The 25,813-nt window shown below is 42.9% G+C and overlaps 1 protein-coding gene and 1 long non-coding RNA gene across 23 annotated transcripts in view; one reads left to right on the forward strand and one right to left on the reverse strand.

Moving 5' to 3' along the window:
* The window catches only part of LOC309635220 (DNA helicase MCM9), a 131,493-nt gene that overhangs the window by 75,874 nt on the left and 29,806 nt on the right, over window positions 1–25,813 (forward strand). For 3 of the 22 annotated variants that reach the window (XM_082406109.1, XM_082406100.1, XM_082406106.1), the window contains one exon: window positions 5,026–8,633. The exons of 13 other annotated variants lie outside the window; for them this stretch is intronic. In XM_082406109.1, the coding sequence (XP_082262235.1) occupies window positions 5,026–6,499 (1,474 nt within the window). In that variant the 3' untranslated portion in view covers window positions 6,500–8,633. 6 more of the 22 variants (XM_082406102.1, XM_082406105.1, XM_082406104.1 and 3 more) reach the window with 6 other exon arrangements.
* On the reverse strand, window positions 6,966–15,157 carry LOC309635302. Its single transcript, XR_014248746.1, has 2 exons — window positions 8,085–15,157; window positions 6,966–7,990 (listed from the first exon to the last, which is right to left on the reverse strand). It is a non-coding gene; the product is annotated as an uncharacterized lncRNA (long non-coding RNA).

Genomic DNA, 25,813 nt, shown 5'->3' on the forward strand with positions numbered 1-25,813 from the left:
CACTCATACACCTGCATTTATTTAGCTGGGAGCTCAATTGGAATTGGAACATCCAAGATAGCTTCCATCACGTGGTGCCTTCACAGGGGTGGCTTAAATGACCGGGGGCTAGCTGGGCTCTCTCTACTGTAAGGTAGTAAGAATTCTGAGACGGTAGCTTAGGACTCAAGTAGCTTAGCAAAAGTGGAAGCTGCAGGCCTCTTATGGGCTGGGCCAGAGCTGACTCAGCATCACTTCTACCACATTTTGTAGGTGAGAGCAAGTCACAAGGTCAACCCACATGCAAGGTAAAGGGAAATGGACACCACCTCTTGATGGGAGAAGTGGCGTAGACATATAGGAATGAGGGAATTGATGGCTGCCTCTTTGGAGACCACCTTCCACAGCTGCATTTCCTTGGCTTACTGGTTTGGTGAGCCTCATGGAGAACACTGACTGGTCCTTTACTATATGTAATAAACTGGGTCCTGATTATATGAGAAGCACCAAGGTGTGCCACCTACAGTTTACACCCAATATGACACACAGTTTGCATCAAGAAACCTTGGTGAATGGGCTGTATCCTGTTTACTGCCACCACTTTTTCTTCTTCTCTTTCTTTGGCTCAGTATAAGAAGTAGAGCAGTGCGATTCAGAGAGGTAGCTGGGACTGCTGTTGAGGAAGAGGAAGTTGGCCTCTAAGGCAGTGATCTATCCCGTCCTGGGCCAGACCCAGACACAAAATATTTTATAACTTGGCTGTATTGTTTTTCATCACCAGGAGAGGACATGTGCAATGGCCTTTACATAAAGAATCTTAGTGCTTATTAATATTTTAATTATCTTCTTATTGTTTGTAAAGCTTTCTTCCAAGCATAATAAATATTTGATCATTAGTCATTATATAACTCTGGTAGAAGAAAATCGCAGGAAGAGACCCAGACTGCTTTCAGGCCAGCCTGTGCTGGAACACTGGGAAGGTTACGGAAGTAGAGATAGAAGTACTGACTCTCACCCAGGAAAGGCCTCCCTGGTCCATTAGCAGCAGCACTGACTTTCCCTTCAGCATCATGATTTCCTTCCTTACATGCCCAGATCCATGACTTTTAAAAATTTACAATTTAACACTCAGACTAAAAAAACTCCCCAGTGAGAATGAGGTATTTTATGTTAAAGAAGGAACTGTTCTTCTTTTTTTAAAATAAATTTATTTATTTATTTTTTGGCTGCATTGGGTCTTCGTTGCTGCGTGCAGGCTTTTCTCTGGTTGTGGCGAGCGGGGGCTACTCTTCATTGTGGTGCGCAGGCTTCTCATCGCGGTGGCTTTTCTTGTTGCGGAGCATGGGCTCTAGGCACATGGGCTTCAGTAGTTGTGGCACGCGGGCTCAGTAGTTGTGGCTCTCGGGCTCTAGAGCGCACGCTCAGTAGTTGTGGCGCACGGGCTTAGTTGCTCCACGGCATGTGGGATCTTCCCGGACCAGGGCTCGAACCCGTGTCCCCTGCAATGGCGGGCGCATTCTTAATCTCTGTGCCACCAGAGAAGTCCCGACAGTTATTTTAAATATTCTGTTTTAGTATCAGGACTCAGCACAGTGCCTCACATGGACTACTGAATAAATGACTGATTTTATGGCCTTATTCACACAGGGATTTTGCCACCAGGGAAGCCCATGAAGGAACTGTTTTTCATCCTACAGGGGAACAACTCAGGAATGACAACAGCAATGTTTCAAAACTCCCCTTTCTAGTGACTTGTTAAAATGTGGACATGTGGGAAGGAACGTGTCACACACATTACCTAAAGAATTTTTGCCTGAACTTTCACGTTTGCATGCTCCCTAAATACGTGAGCTTCTAAAAAGCCTGACTTTGAGTCTGTGCCTGTGAAGCAGGAGTGAGGAATGGCAAGTGTGTCCATCGGGCCTCTTCCTCCTTTGTGTGAGTGGGTTAATGATGACCTGAATCTGGTTACCGGTGTTGATCTCAAAGCTGGGGGCTGGTGAATGGAGGGCATGTGGGAGCAGAGCAGCTGCACAGGGAGAATTTGGGAGCACGCTGGGATTACTGACTGTTTAAGGAACCTTGAGAATTCTTTTCCTGGCCTTTCTCTCCTATTTGCTCACTCTCTTCATCCAGCAGTGTTCTTGTTCTGTTTATAAAACCTCAGCACAGCCTTTTGGGGAAGTGTGGGGACTGGTTTTGTCCCACTGATACCCAGGTGCCAGCCTGCAGTAAACTTGCACTTTGTCTAAAATCAGACTCTTTTTTTTTTTTTTGGTCTCCTGGCATTTTCACTATCCAGAGCATGGTGTTAAGATCAAAGCTCTTCCTCTGGTTCTTTTTTAGTTTGATGTAGCTGATCCTTTTCAGGCCTGTCCTGGGTTTGGCTTTGCTTTTGGAAAGGATGCTCATTTTGAGTGACCAGAAACTGGTCATTTTGACTACCCAAAACTGACATGCTGGATTCAGGAAAGAAGGAATGTGAGGCTCAGAAGCAGTGTTGTGTGACAGAAAAATAGCAATTGGACTTACCAAATTCAAAATGACCCTCCTGGAGGGAAAGAAGGAAAACAAAAAAAGAGTAGGTGATGGTCTAAAAAACAGACCTTAAAATGGCCTTTAAAACGTTTTTTTTCTTCTGGTATTTCTCTGTAATGCAAGGGCATGTTCCGGAGCTGATCCTCACAGCAGCAAAGCCAGGTGCCTCGCAAAGGAACTGAATTACCTCCAAGACACACTCTAAAGCTAAGCTTAGCAAGAGGGAAAACCCCCAGTAGCACGTGGGTTTATCCCCTTGGGAAAGATTTTTCTATTTCTTAAGGAAAGCACATGTTAATAATAAAGCTGTTTGTATTTTTATCACTTTTCTTTGGGAAAATGCTTTACTAGTGACAGCCAGCCTCAAATGGTGGCTGTTCTACCCATCTCAAAACGACCGAGGAATCCCACTACTGGGCATATACCCTGAGAAAACCATAATTCAAAGAGTCATGTACCACAATGTTCACTGCAGCTCTATTTACAATAGCCAGGACATGGAAGTAACCTAAGTGTCCAACGACGGATGAATGGATAAAGAAGATGTGGCACATATATACAATGGAATATTACTCAGCCATAAAGAGAAACGAAATTGAGTTATTTGTAGTGAGGTGGATGGACCTAGAGTCTGTCATACAGAGTGAATTAAGTCAGAAAGAGAAAAACAAATACCGTATGCTACATATATATGTAATCTAAAAAAAAAAAAAAAAAATGGTCATGAAGAACCTAAGGGCAGGACAGGAATAAAGATGCAGATGTAGAGAATGGACTTGAGGACACTGGGAGGGGGAAGGGTAAGCTGAGACGAAGTGAGAGAGTGTCATGGACATATATACACTACCAAATGTAAAACAGATAGCTAGTGGGAAGCATCCGCATAGCACAGGGAGATCAGCTCGGTGCTTTGTGACCATGTAGAGGGGTGGGATAGGGAGGGTGGGAGGGAGATGCAAGAGGGAGGAGGTATGGGGGTATATGTATATGTATAGCTGATTCACTTTGTTATAACGCAGAAACTAACACACCATTGTAAAGCAATTATACTCCAATAAAGATGTTAAAAAAACAAAAACAGCGTGCAAAGATGTCTTAGGAGGTATAGTAAAATGCAGAATTTAAACAGTGGAGAAATTAATTTCCCACATCAGAATCAGACTAAGATAGTAGGGCTAAATTATTCTACCCTTAAAATTCCCATAAATTTTTAAAGTTATAGAGTGTTAACAATTATGAGTATCCCTGACCTCAATTTGATACTGAAAGTGTACTAGATAGTAGTAATTGTGAAAGGTATTTGGGGTTTTTTTTTGTTTTGTTTTGCTTTTGTCTGGCTGTGACTACAGTGAACCTAGATTTTCCTGTATTGATGTTCCCAAGTCTACCAGTAACTATAGCCCAAAATAATTTTCGGGTATTTTTTTTTTCCCAATTGTAAGCAATAACGCATATTCTTTATAGAGTATTTTGAAAGTAACAATAATAAATTAATAAGGAAAAAATCAGAGATAATCTTATTTCCCAGAGACAGCTATCATTAACATGTTAATGTATTTAAATATATTTAAGTTTAAAATCCATTTAATTTTAACGTATATTTCTTCTGTTCCTTTTTCTATGATTACCCATGACCTTTAGAATAATTTACTCATCTGCTTTTTGGTGTAGTTTCTGTTTGGATTTAGTGCATGGAAGCAGAGTCATATTGCCCCTTATACTGAGAATGCATTTCTAGGTTGTTAGGAAGGGCTTTCTAAGGGACCTCCTTTTGAGAAGCTACAATCCCTGTTAGAAATTGGTCCTCTGGCATTATTCCAGTTTAAAATGAATATCACAAGATGAGCTCCACCTTCTGGGCAGGTCAGTAGGTTGCAACTCTGTATCAGTCTACACGTGGCTGGGCTATGCAGGGAAGAGGTCACGGCTGCCTGGAGGAGGTCTGCCATGCAGGTGGCTGCCGGAGGGGCGGGGGCCACAGCGCGGAGGAGTCACCGTCTGTTTACTCCTGAGGAAGGTGATTTTTCAGATGCACGAAAATTCAGTACCTCAGTTAAGTCAAGAGATGTGAGGAGCTCGTAAACTATAGTCTTTCACTTTGGTTCAGATCTGCAGACTGGCTACCAAACAACTCGAGCCACTTCTCCTGGTCCGTAATCAGCGACTCTGCACATAGCCACCTGTCTGTCTTGTAGGAGAACATTTAACACGAGAGAGAAGACTGAGCATTCTAAAATGAATGAAATGGACTTTCAGAGAGATCTGAAAATATGTACACAAACCTGCTACTTCATTTTCTTTATTTTACTACCATTTTAGGTCAAATCAGAATGATTATCAGAACACTTGAATTCTATCCTGATGAACGTATAATTTCCTCCTGCTGCTCTAAGGGACTGTATGTGGTATCAACCCGGAATTATATTGGACTTAAAGCCTTAGATGGCATCTCAGAGAATAAAGAAATGAAAAGATTAAAGCAGTACACGTTTTCCTTATCTTCTACAGGTTACAGAATCAGAGTGTGTGTCAACACCAGCCACGGGCAACGGAAGCAGAGACGACTTCAGGGTCCCTGAGAGATGATCCAGGGGAAGAATCAAAGCTCAGACCATCAGCTCAGCAGGAAGTGAACTGTAGCACACATCTGTCCTCTACTGGAGGCAGACCCGGGGGAAGCCCACTTCTCAATCCCCCATCCCATCTGGGGCCCGATAGACTGACAAGTAGAAGGCATTCAGCTGAGCACAGAAATAGCCAAGATGACAGTTTGGACTGGTTTGACTCCATAGCAACTCATCCGATGGAACCTAAAAACACTGTGCCTGTGTCTCCTCGTCCCAAAACAAGTGGGGGGGAAATGGCTTTGAAAATCTCCCACAACAAATCTCAGGGTAAGGAAAAAGGGGAGCCAGGCCAAGGGAGCAAATTGGAAACTGGACCGCTTCCAACACCAGCAGAGACAGAAGCTCCATTGAGGCCAGACAGCCTTGAGGGTGAAAAGGCAAAAAAGGCAGCAATGGTTTCTGAAGCAGCAGTATCTGCTGATGAGCCAGACTCAGTACTGATTCATCACGTCCCCAGGAAACTGCACAAGCTGCGCAAGGAGAGGGCCCAGGAGTGGTGCAGGAAACCCGCCAGGCCGCCCTCGCAGCCCACAAGCCCTCCTCATCCTCGGCCCACTCCTGTACAGAGCCCAGAGAGAGTGCTTGGAACTCCCAAAAGAAAGAGACAGAAATCCCTTGCTCGGGTGCAAGAGCCCCACCTTGAAAGTGTTGAGAGTCCGGGTCCCCCTGTGGCCAAACTGGCAAAATTTACTTTCAAACAGAAGTCAAAACTGACCCACTCTCCTGAAGATTGCAGCCATGTGTCTCCTGGCACAAGTAAAACAGCAGTTCAGAGTCCTGAAATTCACCAACGTAGAGCAAGAGGAAAAGCAGCTCTGCCTGGGAAGGGTGCAGAAAAGCTGGCCTCTACCTCAGAAATCAGAAGCCCAGCTCAGCTGCAAGATAAGACAAAGGAGGTGTCACGGCAGCCACCGGACAAAGATGGACCAAGAGAGAAGAGGGAACGTGCCCCTGCAAAGGGAGCTGTCCAGCCTGAATTAGAGCTTGGGAGCAACAGTGGGCGTTTCCATCTTGCTTCTGAAAGAGACAGAAAGGAAGAGGTTTCGTGCCATAGTAAAAGTGGCAAGGTTCATGCTTGCACATTAGCAAGATTGGCAGACTTCTCCTTTACTTCCCCCTCTGAATCCAAATCAGAATCCCTTCCTCCTCCTGAAAGTAAGAACCCGGGTGAGGGAGGCCCCAGCCCTCTTCTTGTGACCGCAGCTACAGTGCTTGGCAGGAAAAGGAAAACTTTTCAGCTGGGGGGATCCACCGAGAGACTGAGTCTTTCCAAAACATCTCTCTTCACTTTACCAGAACTAGACGATGAACCATTAGATTTTGATTGGGATGAAGAAATGAGAAAAAAGCCATAGTCATGAAAAGCTTTCTGGTCAAGTTTCACCCTCGTCCACTCAAGCCAGCACCTACAGGATATCAACATGGTGTTTATGGATATATAGAAGTATTGACCATATTGGGCGCCATTCTGAACACCAGCCCCCCCCATCAGGTTTTATAAATTCAGGTTTATCTTAATGACTTGAAAAGCTGTACACACAATCAATGAAGGTCAGTGTGATACCAGCACTTGAATCTAATTGAATCTAATTAATTAACAATTGTGCTTGATTTTGCAAACAGAGTACTTATATTCCCAAAGATGTTTCTGTTTGTTTTGTTTGGGTTTGGTTTGGTTTTTTTTAGGGGGTAGGTTTTCCTGAGATCCCTTCATTCACTCAGGAGCAAATGCCAGGAAGGTAACACTCACAATGCTAACAAGTCAGATGAACTCTTTTTCTGTTTGTTTTTTTCCTTTGTTGTTTTTTTTTTTTTTTCACCCACCCAAGATGTGCTGAGTGTGGTAAATATTTATTGATTTGCCAAAATCATGTGATTTTTTTGTATCTATTCTCATGTGTCAGATTAAATATGACTGAAGCTTTTGTTTCTTTGAGAGGTCTTCTCACAGTTCCATGATAGTCATAGAGATCTGGCCACTGGTCAAATAGTAGCTTTCTTGGGGTATTGACCTTTTGAGTTTTCCTTTCTTTCTTGAGCCAACAGTTTGTGCTTCAGATTCTTTTTTATGTCTTGGGGACTTACCTTCAATACAATTTAAATCCTACAGTTGGAAGAAGAGAGTGTGCAGTAGTTTCAGTCATATATCATGGCATCCATCCAAGTGGTTAACATGGAAACATGATTCCTACTAAGTTACGATTCATTTGTCTTTAAAACCAAGCAATAACTGTGTTTGCTAGGAAAAGAGCACTCAAGCTTTGTCTTTCTTAAATACTTTTAGAGTAACTTCTTTTAGATTCTAGCAAGGGTCGTTAGGATTTCATAATTATAGACGTTCTCTTCTGAAGTTTGAATTTGGAAAATGATAATAGATTCTTTCATTGTCTGAGGGACTTTAGACATGAGGAATACTGAAAACTATATGTACTTTGTCTAATGATCACTTCATTAAATTCATACAGAAAAAAAATTAGGAATCTCAATTTTTCTTGAGCATTTAAACATTAATTCCAAAACTGACTAATTAAATTTTCTGAAAAATTTTAAACTATGAGTACAAATTTAGTATGGATGAGTCTTGAAATCCTCAGACACCTTAAGCAGCTGATGAACAACATATATAAGCAGTGATTATAAGTTATTATTGCACATTCACATAAACCTATCCTAAAACATCAAGGCTATGGTTTAGGTAATTTCTTCATTATTTCTGTACTTTACCAACTTCCCAGTGTAGTATGATTCTTAATGTGATATATTCCTAATCTTTAAGTATTAGTACTTCCCTGAGTTTTGGCATTCTTACGAGAACTAAAGGAAAAGCAAAGGATCTGGGTTGTTGACTGGTGATTCTTGGCCTGGACGTGGTCTGATTGTGAAGACTAGGGTAATTCAAACTTGAGCCACAGTGTTGAGCTGACTTTTTTTATGGTAAACTTTTAAGTTCCTTTCTTATAAATTTTTGTCTTTGAAACTTGGTATCTTTTGCAGTAATGATGTATTAAGCTGGGCGTGGCTGATAATTCCTAACCTATTGATTTGCCATTAGGGTATTTTGATCTGTTTTTATCATTTAATATGGTTGTATTCTAGAGCTTTCATTTTTCATTTCAATCTTGATTGTAGAGCACTTAGTTTCATGTAGTTAACTTGTCTCTTCAGGACACTGAGTAATTCATATTTTAAAATACAGTGTTGAATTGTCCGTCTTCCTTAGTTACTGTATATGACCGTCTATGCCATCTTCTACCTGGTATTATCTCACCATATGTCCTATTATTTGTGCTAATAAATCCACCCTACTTTTTTTAGTACCTTCTTCTGCCAGGATCATTTGGTCAAGTTACAAGTTCCAAGTGTTTATTCTTCGGTGCTTACCCAGAGAGCAATAACTATATATGTAAATAGTGTAAACAGATATAATTATTAGAAGAAATAAACTACTCAATATGAATGCTCCCCTACTTATTAAAAAAATTAAACTTCTGTCCCAGCTTACTTTCGTGTTATGACCACCTCTGTACTTGTTTTTGATGGGCAAATTCTTACAACTCGGTCAGTGGGGAGTCCCTTTATGTTCACACCAATGTCCTTTTAAGACTCTGATTTTCCCAAAAGCACCCATGCTATCTGAAAACAACAGCATGTTCCAGACTCATTTTATTTTTTTTTCCCAACTCAAGTCATAGAATCCACTACCCCTAAGGCACTTTATTCCTTTAGTGGCAAACGGTATTAATGGCTGAACTCAGGGCTTTGGGGATGCACGAGGAAGTCAGTACTACCACTACTGTGGGGTCCCTTAGTTTCAGAGCTGAAAATGTTTAGTGTCCTGAGGTCACATTTTATCCTGCTGTGTCCTACGTTTTTTTATACTGTGTGATTTCACAACCACTAAGACTTTCTCTTATATGGTATTTAATGTGTGTACCAAGGAAAAACACAGATGTCTCAGGGGAAATATGTACAGTCTCAAAAATCATATTTGTAGTCAATAAAGGAAAGTATAAAAATAACCTTTAATTCTGAATCAACATGTCAGGATATAGTTTTTTCAGGCCAGTGGACTCCTTGAAAACATTTTAATAATGTAAAATTATTTAAACACAATAAAAGCTGTACCTAATTTTCTTTGTGAGAGGACCAAACCAGGATCTTAATTCTATCATAACTACATAAAAGAGTTGAGTTTTCTGACATTGTTAAAGATATACTTTTCAGTGTATATGTGGTATTCTAAAATTTATAATAGGGATTTTATTATTTTAATTTTTAGTGTTTCTTAGAAATACAGACAAAACAAGCATATTATTCTGATATCTTTAACTCTTTGGCTTAACTCAGCCAAACTTTAAACTTTTTTTTGAAGGTATACCAAAACTATAATAATAGAGATCTATTCTTGGTTGACAGGTTTTAATTCTTGCAAACCTACGTATTCTTTATGTGTGTATTGTATTTGATTTCTATGCCTTCCCCTAGTGCTAAAGCTGCCTAGCTGGTGGAATTACTGGAAGAACAATTCTAGAGAAAATCTTAGGTCAGCCACAAGGAAGATTCCCTAGAGCTCACTTTCAGCCAATCCACAACACTTGGGTGTTCAGAACCTACCTACCCTGATGAATGTCTAAGTCTAGGGACTACCTGGGACCAGGTTAACCTTTCAGATGCAGCTTATCAGACACCCTAGTTCCAAATCTGACAAACTCAAAATGTGGAAGGCGAGGCCAGTGTGTATTCCTCAGTGTTCAGAATAACATTTTCCATGTCTGATTTCTATATTGTTAACATTCAGGAAAGGTAAAAGAAGGCTCCTGGCTCGCGTTAGTACTCTCTCCAGTAGAGGTTTTGCTGTCTATGTCCCATCTTGCAAGTGGCGAAGCAGCCCTCCACCCCAGGTATACAGGGGAGCATTACCCACACTCGTTCCCTTCACTGCCACTCAGAGGACACACACAGGAAGCTGTGGTAACTCTTCTGTTGTTCTTACATCAGTTCCACCGCCTCCCCTCTTAAAGGCTTAAAAATGCATCTGAAGGTAATATTTGTAAACATGAACTTGACAGAAATGTTAAACTCAAGTAAACTGTTCATGTGTCTACGTAAATACTCTGATGCAAGATATAGAACAACAAGGGAAATAGGATATGCACGCTGGGCCTGATCTCACTAAGGAGTAGGGTGTAAGTTATTTATCTTGTGAGTGTAAATGGTCTTTAGGCCACTCTTCTTTACGTTTCATTGGAACCTTAAGCCTTGGCTGAATCGAACCACCAGAAAGCAAGTATTTGCATCAGGCACACTTCTTTGTGGGGACAAAATTGGTTTAATTTAGGGCTTCCGTAATAAACCAGTGTTGAAAGACTGCTTAATATTTCAGATCTAACTTTTTCAGTGCCTCCTGATACATCAAGGAGACTGGTAGCACAGCAAAATTGGGAATCGGGCGAATTGGTTCCAGGACTGAATGATCACTGAGCAGCAGTTATCTTACTTGATTTGGTGTGGCTGACTCCTGTCCCCTCCCTGGGATCCTTTGTCACTAGGCCTCCAGGACATCACATGCCTGTGGTTTTCCTTACTAACCTCTTCTGGTTTCCTCAGCTTTTCTTCTCCTTACCTAGTTTCTCCTCCTCTCCCAGTCCTTTAATGTTTAAGTGACCCAGGGGTCTTCTCTATCTGCACCCCACTTCCTGATATGCTCATTGAGTCTTAGGGCTCCCCAAACCTATTGGTCAGCTGATGATTCCTTTCCTGAACTCCAGACTCCTCTATCCAACTCCTAGTCAATATACCTCCACCTCAACATATTTCAAATAATACTCCTGATCTTGTCCCCATCAAACGGGTTCATTTCCCAGATTTATCCATCTTGGGAAATTAGAGACTCCATCCTTCCAATTGCTTAGGCCAAAAACTTGAGTCATCCTAGACCATTTACTTTCTCTTGTACCTCACACCCTATCTGTTAGCAAATCCTATGGAATCTCTATTTAAAATATATCCAGGGACTTCCCTCGTGGTGCAGTGGTTAAGAATCCGCCTGCCAATGCAGGGGACACGGGTTCGAGCCCTGGTCCGGGAACATCTTACATGCCGCAGAACAACTAAGCCCGTGCGTCACAACTACTGAGCCTGCGCTCTAGAGCCCGGAAACCACAACTACTGAGCCTGTGTGCAACAACTACTGAAGCCCTCACACCTAGAGCCCATGCTCCACAACAAGAGAAGCCACTGCAATGAGAAGCCCACGCACCGCAAGAAAGAGCAGCCCCCGCTCGCCACAACTAGAGAAAGCCTGCGTGCAGCAACGAAGACCCAACGCAGCCAAAAATAAATAAATAAATAATAATAATTTTAAAAAAATGGTCCAGGGGCTTCCCTGGTGGCGCAGTGGTTGAGAATCTGCCTGCCAATGCAGGAGACAGGGCTTCGAGGCCTGGTCTGGGAAGATCCCACACGCCACGGAGCAACTAAGCCCGTGTGCCACAACTACTGAGCCTGCGCGTCTGGAGCCTGTGCTCCGCAACAAGAGAGGCCGCGATAGTGAGAGGCCCGCGCACCGTGATGAAGAGTGGCCCCCACTTGCCGCAACTAGAGAAAGCCCTCGCACAGAAACGAAGACCCAACACAGCCATTAATTAATTAATTAATTTTTTAAAAAAGTCCACACCAAAAAAAATTCTTTAAAAAGAAAAAATATATATATCCAGAATCTGTACACTTCTCACCACATTTGCTGCTATCACACCAGTCCAAGCCACTATACTCTCTCACTGTGCTTCCCTACAGGCTATTCTCAGCACAGTAATCAGAGTGAACCCGTCAGGTAATATTACTTCTTACCTCAAACCCTCCAGCAGCTCCTATCTCATCCTGGGTAAAAGCCAAAGTCCGTATAATATTGATCTCTAAGGCCCTGCACATCTGGCCACGTGCTACCTTTTTGACATCAAACACTGACCATACTGGTTCCTATAATTCTCCAGACATGAAGCTGCCCCAGGGCTTTTTCACTTACTCATCTATCTGTGGAGTGCTTTTTCTCTGAAGGTAATCACTCCTCACTTCCTTCAGGATTTTGCTCAAATGTCACTTCAATGAAGCCTACCTACCTTCAAAATTGCAAAACATTCTTCCCCTTACTTAATTTTTCTGCAGCATTTTTATCATCTGACATACTATAACATTTACTCAGTTTATTGTCTGTCACAGGTGCTAACCAAGGGTGAGGGAAATCTAGAATGGATGGTAGAGGAGAGAGACCCTGAGTATCATTTGCTGCCTCCAGATCAGCTGCTGTGGGCAGGAGGTGGGGGGCTGAGGGGTAGGCGTGTGGCTGTGGCTTATACCACATCTGGCACAACAGCTGCCGTTGGCGCTGCAGGTTGATGGAGCTTGGGGTACTCTGCTGACATTTTCCCCGATCTAATTCTTGTAGAGGCCAGACTGATGAATTAAATGGAAATTGATGGGGATCACCACTCTTCTTCCTTTAGGTCTTTAAGGGTGGCGCTAGTTTCTGCTAGTTGCCTCGGGATGTGTGTAATTTGCAGTCTTGCTCAGAGCGGGAGTAGAGGGGCAGCTTCAGAGGCTCCCACTTGTCCTTTCCCACTTTTATTCACAGGCTAAGGAACCAGTGTGGATATGTGAGTGTTCTGGCAACTTCCAAGTATTATCTATTTCAGCCTACTCTGAAGTAGACCTGGGTCCATCTATTACCTGGCCCACACACACTTTCTTTCTACCGGGGGAACATGTTTGTATCATACTAGGTATCATTTTTCAACTCAGACCTTGTGTGCAATGGTTCTCAAAGTATTAAGTATTGGGCTATTTCCTTTCCCCAGGGTATAGTTACCCAGGTAAATACCTGCCAGTCCCTTTGTAGAAGGACTGGGGTAATCACTGTCATGTAGTCTTGCCAAGGTGTTGCAGGGTACTTCTACCTGAGGACCTGACCTTTGCTTCAGTCAGCGGGCTCCGAGTCCAAAAATTAATCCAGGTCCAGAAGCTGGCCAGAGAATTCTGACTTTATTGGCACAGCTGCCCTCAGCCTGTTCCAGATCCCTTCTCTTGACCAGTGCATCTGGAGTGCCTGGAGGCCGTGTTAAACTACAGATTGCTGGTCCCCACCCCCCAGAGTTTCTAACTGAGTAGGTCTGGGCTGGGGCCTGAGAATTGGTTTCTGACAGTTTTCCAGGCAATGCTGATGCTGCTGGTCAGAGGCTACACTTTGAAAACACTGTGTATAGTTTGATCTCGGGACTCATCTCGGGGCTCCAGCCATTTCCACAGCTCTGTGCGAGTGTCTCCCTGCTGTTCTGACCCTGCTCCTCAGTGAGCCGTTTACTCCCACCTTGCTTCTGACAGTTAAGCATTGTCATCTGGCCTCTGGGGTTCTGGGATCTTCTCTCTCCACGTGGATCAATCATCGGATGTAGGCTGCCCCTGGGGAGAGGGCCTGTCCTTGGGCTAGGGCTCTGGGCTGAGGGTGGTCTCCGGGGGCGGGGACTCAGCTGTGAGCTGTCAGCCGTCAATACTCTGGGCAGCTGGGGAAAATGGGTGCATCGCACTCAAAGGGGAGATGTGTGTGGTGCATTTCAGACCCTACCATGCGTCTACCAGCACCTGTCTCACAGCTGGGACTAGGGTGAGGGGAGTGAGATTTGCCTCAGGTACAAAATTTAAGGGGACACCAAAAATTAAACAATCAAGATAAATATTTTGATGCAATACTTTTAAAAGTCAAAGTGCAAAAAAAAAAAAATCCACAAGGAGCAAAATATCAAATTTTTAAATAATGGCAGGATCAATGTTACTGGTCTCTCTATTTGCCTCAGCATGGCCCCGTCTGTCTATCCTCACTAGAATGTAAGCTCCTTGAGGGCAGGGGTTTCTGTTTGTTTTACTCACTGATGGACCAATTCTTAGAAGAGTTCCTGGCACATAGTTGATGCTCGATAAGTATTTGTTGAATGAGACATTTAAGACATTTGAGGGAAGAATGACCATTTGTCTACACTTCCCCATTTCTCTCTCTTCTTTTCCCAGTGTTTCTCAGTTAGTGTTGACTAGACACAAGAGGCTGCTTCTCCGTGGAGCCAGGAGGCTTGGAGGGAGCTTTGTGCCATGTAGGGAAAGCACCTGACAAAAATAGGACGTATCTTATTATTGACCTCAGTTTTGAGATGTGTGTGTTTGAAAGCCTTTTCTTCATTGATTTCATCGTCGGATTTAAGGGATAGATGTAGTGCATGTCATTGTGCTAACTAACCACAGCTAATTTGTTGTCAGGCTTGTATAATACGAGAAACAGTTTTCAGAACTGCTCCTAAAAAGTTGCCCTGCCCCCAAGAATAGAGGGATTTAGGATTCCAGGACCAAAAGCAGAACAGCAAACCTTGATGCCAAGTGGAGAGTGTAAAGGTCAGCGGGCTGCTCTCCTTCCCTACTTTTTATCTCCTTGAGACGTATGATAAGGTTGGTGTCAGCACGGGGAGGGAACGCCCTCCAGGTGTGGCCGAGATGAGAGCATTTTTGCACGTGATGCTGGAAGAGGATGTGGTCAGAGCTGCCGGGCGCTGACTCTAGCGAGTCCCCTCCTTACTGGAGGGCCTGTTGTCACCACACCCTGCCCTCTTAGCGCCCACGACCAATTCTAAGTTATTTTTTAGTCAGTGAAGGGAACTTGGGAGTCTCTGGGTCAGATGAGAATCTCAGGGGTTTAAAGGCAACTCCCACTCACTATAGAAAAATGAGATTGTTTGTGTCCTGCTAAGGCTGGAGTACAGAAGAAATCCCAAGCACCAGATCTCCAGTGTCATTTCAAAACAAGCCAAAACAAGCAAACAAAAAACAAGCCTGCCAAATAAAAATTTAGACCTGAGAAGTTTCAGAAGCAGATGAACTGAGTCTGGTTGTTCACCCGTCTCCGGAGCAAGAGCCATATATGCAGATGCTGGGGTGGTGATGGGGTCCTGCCTCGTGACATGTATGGACTGCTCTCCTCCCAGGCACAGAGGGATCTGAGAGTGGACGATTGTGACGATATGGGAAGATGAAGGAACTGACTGGCATTGAGCACCTGCTATGTGCTAGGTATCCTATTCGACACTTCCTGTATGTGTGTGAGTCTATATGTATGAGATATAGATAGATGGATAGATGATAGATAGATATTTAGTTCTCGCAGCAATTCTGTAAGAAACGTATCATTAACCCTGTTTACAGATGGAAACATGATCAGAGGGACTGTGTTAATTTTTCAAGGTCACACAGCTAACAAATGGCTTCCGAAGGAGGCAGTGTTTGATTTCAAAACCAGTGTCCCGTCAACTATATCATGACAGCTCCCAAAAGAAATGTGACTGTGTCAGGGCAAGGCCAAAGTCATAAGGGCCTTGGCTCATCTCCCATTTAGTCATCATGTGCTTTCAGAAAGAAACGTGTGGGCAGCCCTCTCCTGTGGGCACTAAGCCAGGGCAACAGTGCTGGGCTGAGCGCAGGTCCCTTTCCTCTACAAGCAGAGCCGGGCAGCTGCTCCATGTCCGAAGCAGGGGACTCCTCCACGCCTCAGCCCTGGCTCAGCACCTAAGAAGATGCAGTAACACTCCAGGGCAGTTGTACTTCGCCACGCCAGGAGGGCCATCACCGGTGCTGGGCTCTGGGCACCGTCCACGTAGAACACGCTGAGGAGGCTGCCGTGGAGGACGCGAGGTGCGGCCCAGCCAAAGGGCCCTTTTTATTTTCCATCAAATGTGTGCAAATACTTTTTTCCTGGAGGACATTTCCTCATTAAAAAGCTTTCATGGGCTTCCCTGGTAGCACATTGGTTGAGAATCTGCCTGCCAATGCAGGGGACACGGGTTCGAGCCCTGGTCTGGAAAGATCCCACATGCCGCAGAGCAACTAGACCCGTGAGCCACAACTACTGAGCCTGCGCGTCTGGAGCCTGTGCTCCGCAACAAGAGAGGCCGCGACAGTGAGAGGCCCGCGCACCGTGATGAAGAGTGGCCCCCACTCGCCGCAACTAGAGAAAGCCCTCGCACAGAAACGAAGACCCAACACACCCCAAAAAATTAATTAATTAATTAATTTTTAAAAAAAAGCTTTCATGTGTTTGTTGGTAATATGTATATCTTCTTTGGAGAAATGTCTATTTAGGTCTTCTGCCCACTTTTGGATTGGGTTGTTTGTTTTTTTGTTATTGAGCTGCATGAGCTGCTTGTAAATCTTGGAGATTAATCCTTTGTCAGCTGCTTCATTTGCAAATATTTTCTCCCATTCTGAGGGTTGTCTTTTGGTCTTGTTTATGGTTTCCTTTGCTGTGCAAAAGCTTTTAAGTTTCATTAGGTCCCATTTGTTTATTTGTGTTTTTATTTCCATTTCTCTAGGAGCTGGGTCAAAAAGGATCTTACTGTGATTTATGTCATAGAGTGTTCTGCCTATGTTTTCCTCTAAGAGTTTGATAGTGTCTGGCCTTACATTTAGGTCTTTAATCCATTTTGAGTTTATTTTTGTATACGGTGTTAGGGAGTGTTCTAATTTCATAGTTCTACATGTAGCTGTCCAGTTTTCCCAGCACCACTTATTGAAGAGGCTGTCTTTTCTCCACTGTATATTCTTGCCTCCTTTATCAGAGATAAGAAGATATACAGATTGCCAACAAACACATGAAAAATGCTCAACATCATTAATTATTAGAGAAATGCAAATCAAAACTACAATGAGATATCATCTCACACTGGTCAGAATGGCCATCATCAAAAAATCTACAAACAATAAATGCTGGAGAGGGTGTGGAGAAAAGGGAACCCTCTTGCGCTGTTGGTGGGAATGTAAATTGATACAGCCACTATGGAGAACAGTATGGAAGTTCCTAAAAAAACTAAAAATAGAACTACCATATGACCCAGCAATCCCACTACTGGGCATATACCCTGAGAAAACCATAATTCAAAGAGTCATGTACCAAAATGTTCATTGCAGCTCTATTTACAATAGCCAGGACATGGAAGCAACCTAAGTGTCCATCAACAGATGAATGGATAAAGAAGATGTGGCACATATATACAATGGAATATTACTTAGCCATAAAGAGAAACGAAATTGAGTTATTTGTAGTGAGGTGGGTGGACCTAGAGTCTGTCATACAGAATGAAGTAAGTCAGAAAGAGAAAAACAAATACCATATGCTAACACATATATATGGAATCTAAGGAAAAAAAAAAAAAGGTCATGAAGAACCTAGCGGTAAGACGGGAATAAAGACACAGACCTACTAGAGAATGGACTTGAGGATATGGGGAAGGGGAAGGGGAAGCTGTGACAAAGTGAGAGAGTGGCATGGACATAGATACACTATCAAACGTAAAATAGATAGCTAGTGGGAAGCAGCCACATAGCACAGGGAGATCAGCTCGGTGGTTTGTGACCACCTAGAGGGGTGGGATAGGGAGGGTGGGAGGCAGGGAGACGCAAAAGGGAAGAGATATGGGAACATATGTATATGTATAACTGATTCACTTTGTTATAAAGCAGAAACTAACACACCATTGTAAAGCAATTATACTCCAATAAAGATGTTATTAAAAAAAAGCTTTCAGTCATGGGACCGTAGATAACCATCCGGAAGGGGTTTTTGTCTGTCTGTTTCCTGTGCTTACTTGCCTTGAACAAACGTGGCTCTGACGAGCGAAGTCCCCCGGAAAGGGAATGTAGACCAGCCCGGTCTCTCTGCTGCTCACACCGCTAGGGGGCATGAAGGATCTCTGGCAGGGGAACTGAAAAGGCTGGAATGCCTAAACTCACCAGCAGAAGCTGAAGACCTGCCTGCATTCAGCTCTCATGACGAAAACATTTCTTCCACAATCAGCCTCCTCGGGCACTTCCAGCAGACACACAGGCCAGCTGAGGGGTGGACCAGAGCGGGTGGGAGCACCTCAGGGGCCGCCCCGTTCGATCACTGTGGGACAGGCTCCATCTTCTGAAGACTTTGATAATGTGTACCTGAAGAGCCGGCGGCGGCAGCGGGGCTTTGACACCCTCTGAGCCATGAGGTCAGAGTCCGTTTCATAGAAGCTATACTCTGAAAGAATATACATTCGATCACGCGATTCCTTTGGGAGATGGGGACAGAGAGTCAGACTCCAATCCACAAGGTCCTCAGATAGATTTTTGTTAATCAGAAGCTTAAAAAAAACGCCCAGAATCTCCCACAAGCAATAGCCTGCATTATGTTTTTGTCATTGAGGTATAATTGACATATAACAGAGGGTAAGTTTAAGGTGCACAGCAGTTGTTTTGATACATTTATATAGTGTATGATTACTGCTATGGAGCTAGCCAGTACCTCCATCATATCCTATAACTATCATTTCTGTTTTGTGGTGAGAACAATTAAGATCTAATCTCTTAGCAACTTTCAAGTATCTAATACAGTATTATTAACTGTAATCACCGTGCTGTGCATTAGATTTCCAGAACTTATTCGCCTTCTAACTGTAAGTTTGTAGCCTTTGACCAACATCTCCCCACTTCCTCCACTCCCCGGCCCCTGGTAACTACCTTTCTACTCTTTGTTTTTATGAGTTCAGCTTTTTTAGATTCCACATATAAGTGATATCATTACAATATTTGTCTTCTTGGTCTGGCTTATTTCATTTAGCATAAGGCCCTCGAGGTTTATCCATGTTGTTGCAAAGGGCAGGATGTCCTTTCTCATGGATGAATAATATTCCATTGTTTATGTGTACATCTTCTTTATTCCTCTATTGATAAACTCTTAAGTGGTTTCCATATCTTACCTACTGTGAATAATGCTACATCGAACATGGTGGTGCAGATCCTGTTTTCATTTCCTTTGGCTATATACCCAGTAATGGAATTGCTGGATCATATGGTAATTCTATTTTTAATTTTTTGAGGAACCGCCATACTGTTTTCCATAGTGACTGCACCAATTTACATTCCCACCAACAGTGCACAAGGGTTCCCTTTTCTCCAAATCCTTATCAACACTTGTTATCTCTCTCTCTTTTTTTTTTTTGATGATAGCCATTCTAATAGATGTGAAGTGATAGCTCATTGTGATTTTGATTTGCATTTTCCTGATGATTAGTGACATTGAGCATCTTTTCATGTACCTGTTGGCCATTTGTATGTCTTTGGAGAAATGTTTATTCAGCTTCTCCATTTTTAAATCGTTGTGTTTTTTTTTCTATTGAGTTATATGAATTTTTTATATATTTTGGATATTAACCCCTTACCAGGAATATGATTTGCAAATATTTTTACCCATTTGGTAGGATGCCTTTTCATTTTGTTGATGGTTTCTTTTGCCGTGCAGAAGCTCTTTAGTTTGATGTGGTCCCACTTGCTTATTTTTGCTTTTGTTGCTTTTGCTTTTGGTGTCAGATCCAAAAAAACTGCAAAGGCCTATGTCAAGAAACTTACCCACTGTTTTTTTTTTCTTTTTTCCTATTTAAAAAGAATTTTTTTATTGGAGTATAGTTGATTTACAATGTTGTGTTAGTTTCTGCTGTACAGCAAAGTGAATCAGTTATACATATATCCACTCTTTTTTAGATTCTTTTCCCATATAGGTCATTACAGAAACCACTGTTTTCTTGTAGGAGTTTTACAGTAGGTGTGGGTTTGGCCCTCAGGGTGTTAGGGGTACCCACAAGCCAGTTGGGGGATCCTCTGGTGAGATTTCCCCAGCAGTTCATAAGCAGGCTTCCTGCTGGAGTCTAGAACACAGTCAGCAGGAACCGTGTCCCTTTAATGCCCTCTGATATTCTTATCTGCCTCTTTCCCAACCTCCTCCCTCCCCCTAATCATGGAACTCTTGCTTCAATGCTCTGGGTGCAGCTCTGGAGAGATGGTTTCTTTAGCAGCGTCCTGCACAGCTGGGACAGCCAGACGCTCACTCACCACTCCCCCAGCCCCCCACCAGAGGGATCCCTGGGCTCTTCCTTCTCTAAGCTGGGCTGCCTTGGAGGGGAGGAACTTGGCAAAGTTCCTCTTACCCACTCCAACACATCCAAACTTGTATTTTTTTATTTTTTATTTTTTGTGCCAACAGAGTGCTGGAACTTCTCCTCTAGAAACTTGAACTTCTACTAAGGCTCTCTCATCCATGGGTATCTGCCCCAGTCAGCATTTTCCAGGTGCTCTCAGACTGTGGCCCAGAGGGGTTGGAGCTGGTTCACAGGCTCCTGCTGGCTGCACAGCCCATACCAGTGTCTGTCTGCCTGTTACCCAATGCACGGGTGGGTGAGATGCCTCTGGGTCCCTTGGCATATGGTGCTGGATCCCATAGCTCCCAGAGGCACTTTTGTTCATGGATAGAGGCCAAATCTTAGATGTTAAAGGGGGACAAAAATAAGGGACATCTTATTCTGCCATGATGCTAACATCACTCCTCCCAATAGCCTGCATTTTGGCAATCCAGATTTTAGCGTCCATGCAGGTGTGACAATAGAAAGAGCATGGCGTTGGGTGCCAGACAGAGCTGCTACTCACTAGCTTTGTGACTGCCAGGGGTACTTGATCTGAACATCAACAAAACGGCACAGTTTCACCTTTGTAGGACTGTTCACCACCAACAAGTATTTATCAAGGACCTACTTACTGTGTGCCAGGCACTGTGCTAGGCACTGGGGATATGATAAATGGTAAGACAGACGTGGTTGGTATCACTCTTGCACATTACAATCTAGCAAGGACTGTATCACTAGTAGGGATGTGTCTAAAGTGTCTGCACAGTGCCTGGCACATCCCAGACACTTAACACGTATTAGTGTTTTTTTTTCTCCCATCCTTTCCCTCCCGTCTCCTTCTCCTCAAAAATATGGATTGTAGGGCCAGGTCGAGATTCCCCTTTGGCAAAGTGGGTTTCTGGAGCAAATGGCAGGATAGGCTCCTTTCTCATGGCTGAATAATATTTCATTGTATTTAATTGAGCACATTATGCTAAGTGAGACAAGTCAGACAGAGAAAGACAAATACTGTATTTCACTTATATGTGGAATCTAAAAAAGGTAACCTTGTAAAAAACAGAGAGTAAAATTGTTACCAGGAGATGGGACTGGGGTGGGGGGACAAGTTTGATGTTGTTTAAGGGTATAAACTTGCAACAAGTAGCGAATAAGCCACAGAGATCTAATGCACAGTATAATGAATATAGACAACAGTGTTGTACTATAATTATGTAGTGTGATGAATATCTCTACAATGGGAATCATATTGCAATATATAAATGTATCAAGGTAACACACTGTATACCTTAAATTTACACAATGTTATTATGTCAAATTTATTCAATAAAAAAAGTGGGTTTCTGGAAACACAATTAGAGGCGATTCATTCATACTTTACTTTTTAATCTGCGTTTACTTAGCACTTACTGTTTGCCAGACTGTGCTAAGCCTGAGGGATCTGTAATAGATATTTGTTATTGTCTGGCCACCATTATCTGAGCCACCTTCCTTATTTGAGGAATTACCTCACCATCTCTGACCAGGCTGAAAACATCAGCTATTCACCTTCATTCTGAGCATGGGCACTTTGAGGCTTAGCCAATCAGGTGCATGCACCCTGGTGCACGTGGGAGCCAGAGAGGCCAGGAAGTAGGGGGGGTGGATAATCCACCAAGAGGGAGGCCTGTGGCAGATGCTGCAGCAGCCTGTCATTTCCAGGAACAGTCGGCAGTGCCAGTGGGAAGGCAGTGCATTCTGGACATCAGGTGGCCTGGTTTGGTGGTGTGATTTTGAGTGTGGTCCTGGCTGCTTTTAGTTTCCTTTTTTCATACCTACTTTCTGATTTTCCCACTGGTTCAGTGAGCTACCCAATTCCTTTTAGCAAAATCCTTGCATACTTAAATCAACACAGATGGGTTTTGTTCTTCACAGCTAAGAACCCTGATTGACAAAAGAAGAAAAACAGTTAAGTCTGACCCCTGTCCCTCAAGAGCTTAGAACGCAAGTGATTTCAATACAGCCTGTGTACTGGAGGAAAGACAGGACTCGTTTGGAACATCTACTGTGCTGGACAGTGAAATTCAGTAATGAACACACAGGACTTCTGACTGCAAGGAGCTCAGTTTATTGGGAGAGATGGATACATCAACAGATAAATTGTATAGCAGTGTCAAAAGAACAGTGCTGGAGACGTGTGCAGGGAGTGACGGAAGCACTGGGAGGAGCGCCACCCAGCTCGGGTGAGGCAGGGTTGCTGATGGACGAGGGCTTAAGAGAGGAGGATGCGATGTCTGAGGCAAGTCCTAAGAGTGAAAGGAAGTCAGACAAAGGCAGAGGAGCCTGGTGGAAAAGAAGGCATTTTCTGTGCAAGAGCAAAGGCCCAGAGGAGAGTCAACGTGGTGTGTGTGGAATTAAGCAGTTTGGTGTTGCTAGAACCACTGTGCTCCTGGTGAAGAGCAAAAAAGTTATCAGGGGCCAAGAGAGAGGTGCGCTTTGAGTACAAGACTCAGATGCAGAGGTAAGAGTGGGGAATAGCTCCCTAGGGGAATGGGAGATGATGAGGACCCGGGATAAGGGAAAGATGCAGCGGTGCAGAAGGCCCAGGAGAGGCTGGAGATCATGATATTTTAGTAGAACTTACCCATGCGGTCAGACATTTTCTCCAGAAATACTTAGCTACCAGTGTATAGCAGTAAAGAAGGATATTGGTCCAGAATTAGGGTTTTGCTGTAAAAATGAAGGCATCTGAATTTGGACCAGGTTTGCTCAGGTAGAACAAGCCACACACTTGAAACCTGCTTTGGTTTGGATGGAGGAGAAGATATAGGACTGGGGTGAAGACGGTGGGAGGGTATAGTCTTGACTGAAATCTGCCACATATGGCCCCAATCCATTTCATGCCCTAACACAAGAGTCATTATATATTTTGAGTATAAAAGAAATTTTGAGTATAAAAGAATGTAAAAGAAATTTTTAAAATAATCATCTCAATTCGTGACACCGTGGGGAATCAAGATGTTCTTCACATTTTTATAGTACATTTACACAGCATTCATTTCCCTTATGAGGAAAATGTACAAGCCCTCTTTAAGCATTTTGAGGAAAAAGCTTGAAATAATTGTAGCAAACATTTATAGAGGGCTTTCTATGTATAAAGCACTTATTTACTTTTCATAAAAACCCCCTGAGGGAGGCATCATTATTAACCCATTTTACAGATGGAGGAACTAAAGGGCAGAAAACTTAAGTGACTTGCCCAAAGTCACACAGGGAAGTGGGAAAGCTGAGATCTGAACCCAGACGGTCTGGCTCTGGAAGCAGTGCCCTTAACCATATACTCTACTGCCTCTCCCTGGAAATGTCACCACATCCTCACAGTTAGGGGCTGAATTGTGTCCCCTCAAATTTTATATGTTGAAGTCCTAACCCCTAGTACCTCAGAATGTGACTATATTTGGAGAAATGGCCTTTAAAGAGGTGATTTTGCTAAAATGAGTCCATTAGGATGGGCCCCAATCCAATCTGACCGGTGTCCTCATAACAAGGGGAAATTTGGACACAGACACATACAAAGGTCAGATGATGTGAAGACACAGGGAGAAGATGGCCATCAAAAAGCCAAGGAGAGAAAAAAAAAAAAAAAAAAAAAAAGCCGAGGAGAGAGGTCTCAGAAGAAACCAATCCTGCCAACACTTTGATCTCAAACTTCTAGCCTCCAGAACTTTGAGAAAATAAATTTCTGGGGTTTCAGCCACCCAGTCTGTGGCACTTTGTTACAGCAGCCCTAGCAAACTAATACCCTCTTAGACCATGAGTTAAGAAGGAGAGGGAACAGCAACAGTCAGCTCTACCCACCACCAGAGCCTCCCATCAAGCCTCTTAGATAGCCTCAACCACCAGAGGGCAGACAACAGAAGCAAGAAAAACTATAATCCTGCAGCCTGTGGACCAAAAACCACAGTTACAGAAAGATAGACAAGATGAAAAGGCAGAGGGCTATGTACCAGATGAAGGAACAAGAAAAAACCCCAGAAAAACAACTAAATGAAGTGGAGCTAGGCAACCTTCCAGAAAAAGAATTCAGAATAATGATAGTGAAGATGATCCAGGACCTCGGAATAAGAATGGAGGCAAAGATTGAGAAGATGCAAGAAATGATTAACAAAGACCTAGAAGAATTAAAGAACAAACAAACAGAGATGACCAATACAATAACTGAAATGAAAACTACACTAGAAGGAATCAATAGCAGAATAACTGAGGCAGAAGAACGGATAAGTGACCTGGAAGACAGAATGATGGAATTCACTGCTGCGGAACAGACTAAAGAAAAAAGAATGAAAAGAAATGAAGACAGCCTAAGAGACCTCTGGGACAACATTAAACGCAACAACATTCGCATTATAGGGGTCCCAGAAGGAGAAGAGAGAGAGAAAGGACCAGAGAAAATATTTGAAGAGATTATAGTCGAAAACTTCCCTAACATGGGAAAGGAAATAGCCACCCAAGTCCAGGAAGCACAGAGAGTCCCATACAGGATAAACCCAAGGAGAAACACGCCGAGACACATAGTAATCAAAGTGGCAAAAATTAAAGACAAAGAAAAATTATTGAAAGCAGCAAGGGAAAAACGACAAATAACATACAAGGGAACTCCCATAAGGTTAACAGCTGATTTCTCAGCAGAAACTCTGCAAGCCAGAAGGGAGTGGCATGATATACTTAAAGTGATGAAAGGGAAGAACCTACAACCAAGATTACTCTACCCGGCAAGGATCTCATTTAGATTTGATGGAGAAATCAAAAGCTTTACAGACAAGCAAAAGCTAAGAGAATTCAGCACCACCAAACCAGCTCTACAACAAATGCTAAAGGAACTTCTCTAAGTGGGAAACACAAGAGAAGAAAAGGACCTACAAAAACAAACCCAAAACAATTAAGAAAATGGTCATAGGAACATACATATCGATTATTACCTTAAACGTGAATGGATTAAATGCCCCAACCAAAAGACATAGACTGGCTGAATGGATACAAAAACAAGACCCATATATATGCTGTCTACAAGAGACCCACTTTAGACCTAGGGACACATACAGACTGAAAGTGAGGGGATGGAAAAAGATATTCCATGCAAATGGAAATCAAAAGAAAGCTGGAGTAGCTATACTCATATCAGATAAAATAGACTTTAAAATAAAGAATGTTACAAGAGACAAGGAAGGACACTACATAATGATCCAGGGATCAATCCAAGAAGAAGATATAACAATTATAAATATATATGCACCCAACATAGGAGCACCTCAATACATAAGGCAACTGCTAACAGCTATAAAAGAGGGAATTGAAAGTAACACAATCATAGTGGGGGACTTTAACACCTCACTTACACCAATGGACAGATCATCCAAAATGAAAATAAATAAGGAAACAGAAGCTTTAAATGACACAATAGACCAGATAGATTTCATTGATATATATCGGACATTCCATCCAAAAACAGCAGATTACACGTTCTTCTCAAGTGCGCACGGAACATTCTCCAAGATAGATCACATCTTGGGTCACAAATCAAGCCTCAGTAAATTTAAGAAAATTGAAATCATATCAAGCATCTTTTCTGACCACAATGCTATGAGATTAGAAATGAATTACAGGGAAAAAAAGGTAAAAAGGACA

Source organism: Balaenoptera borealis (genome assembly GCF_965194805.1).
Source record: "Balaenoptera borealis genome assembly, chromosome: 9".
NCBI lineage: Eukaryota > Metazoa > Chordata > Mammalia > Artiodactyla > Balaenopteridae > Balaenoptera > Balaenoptera borealis.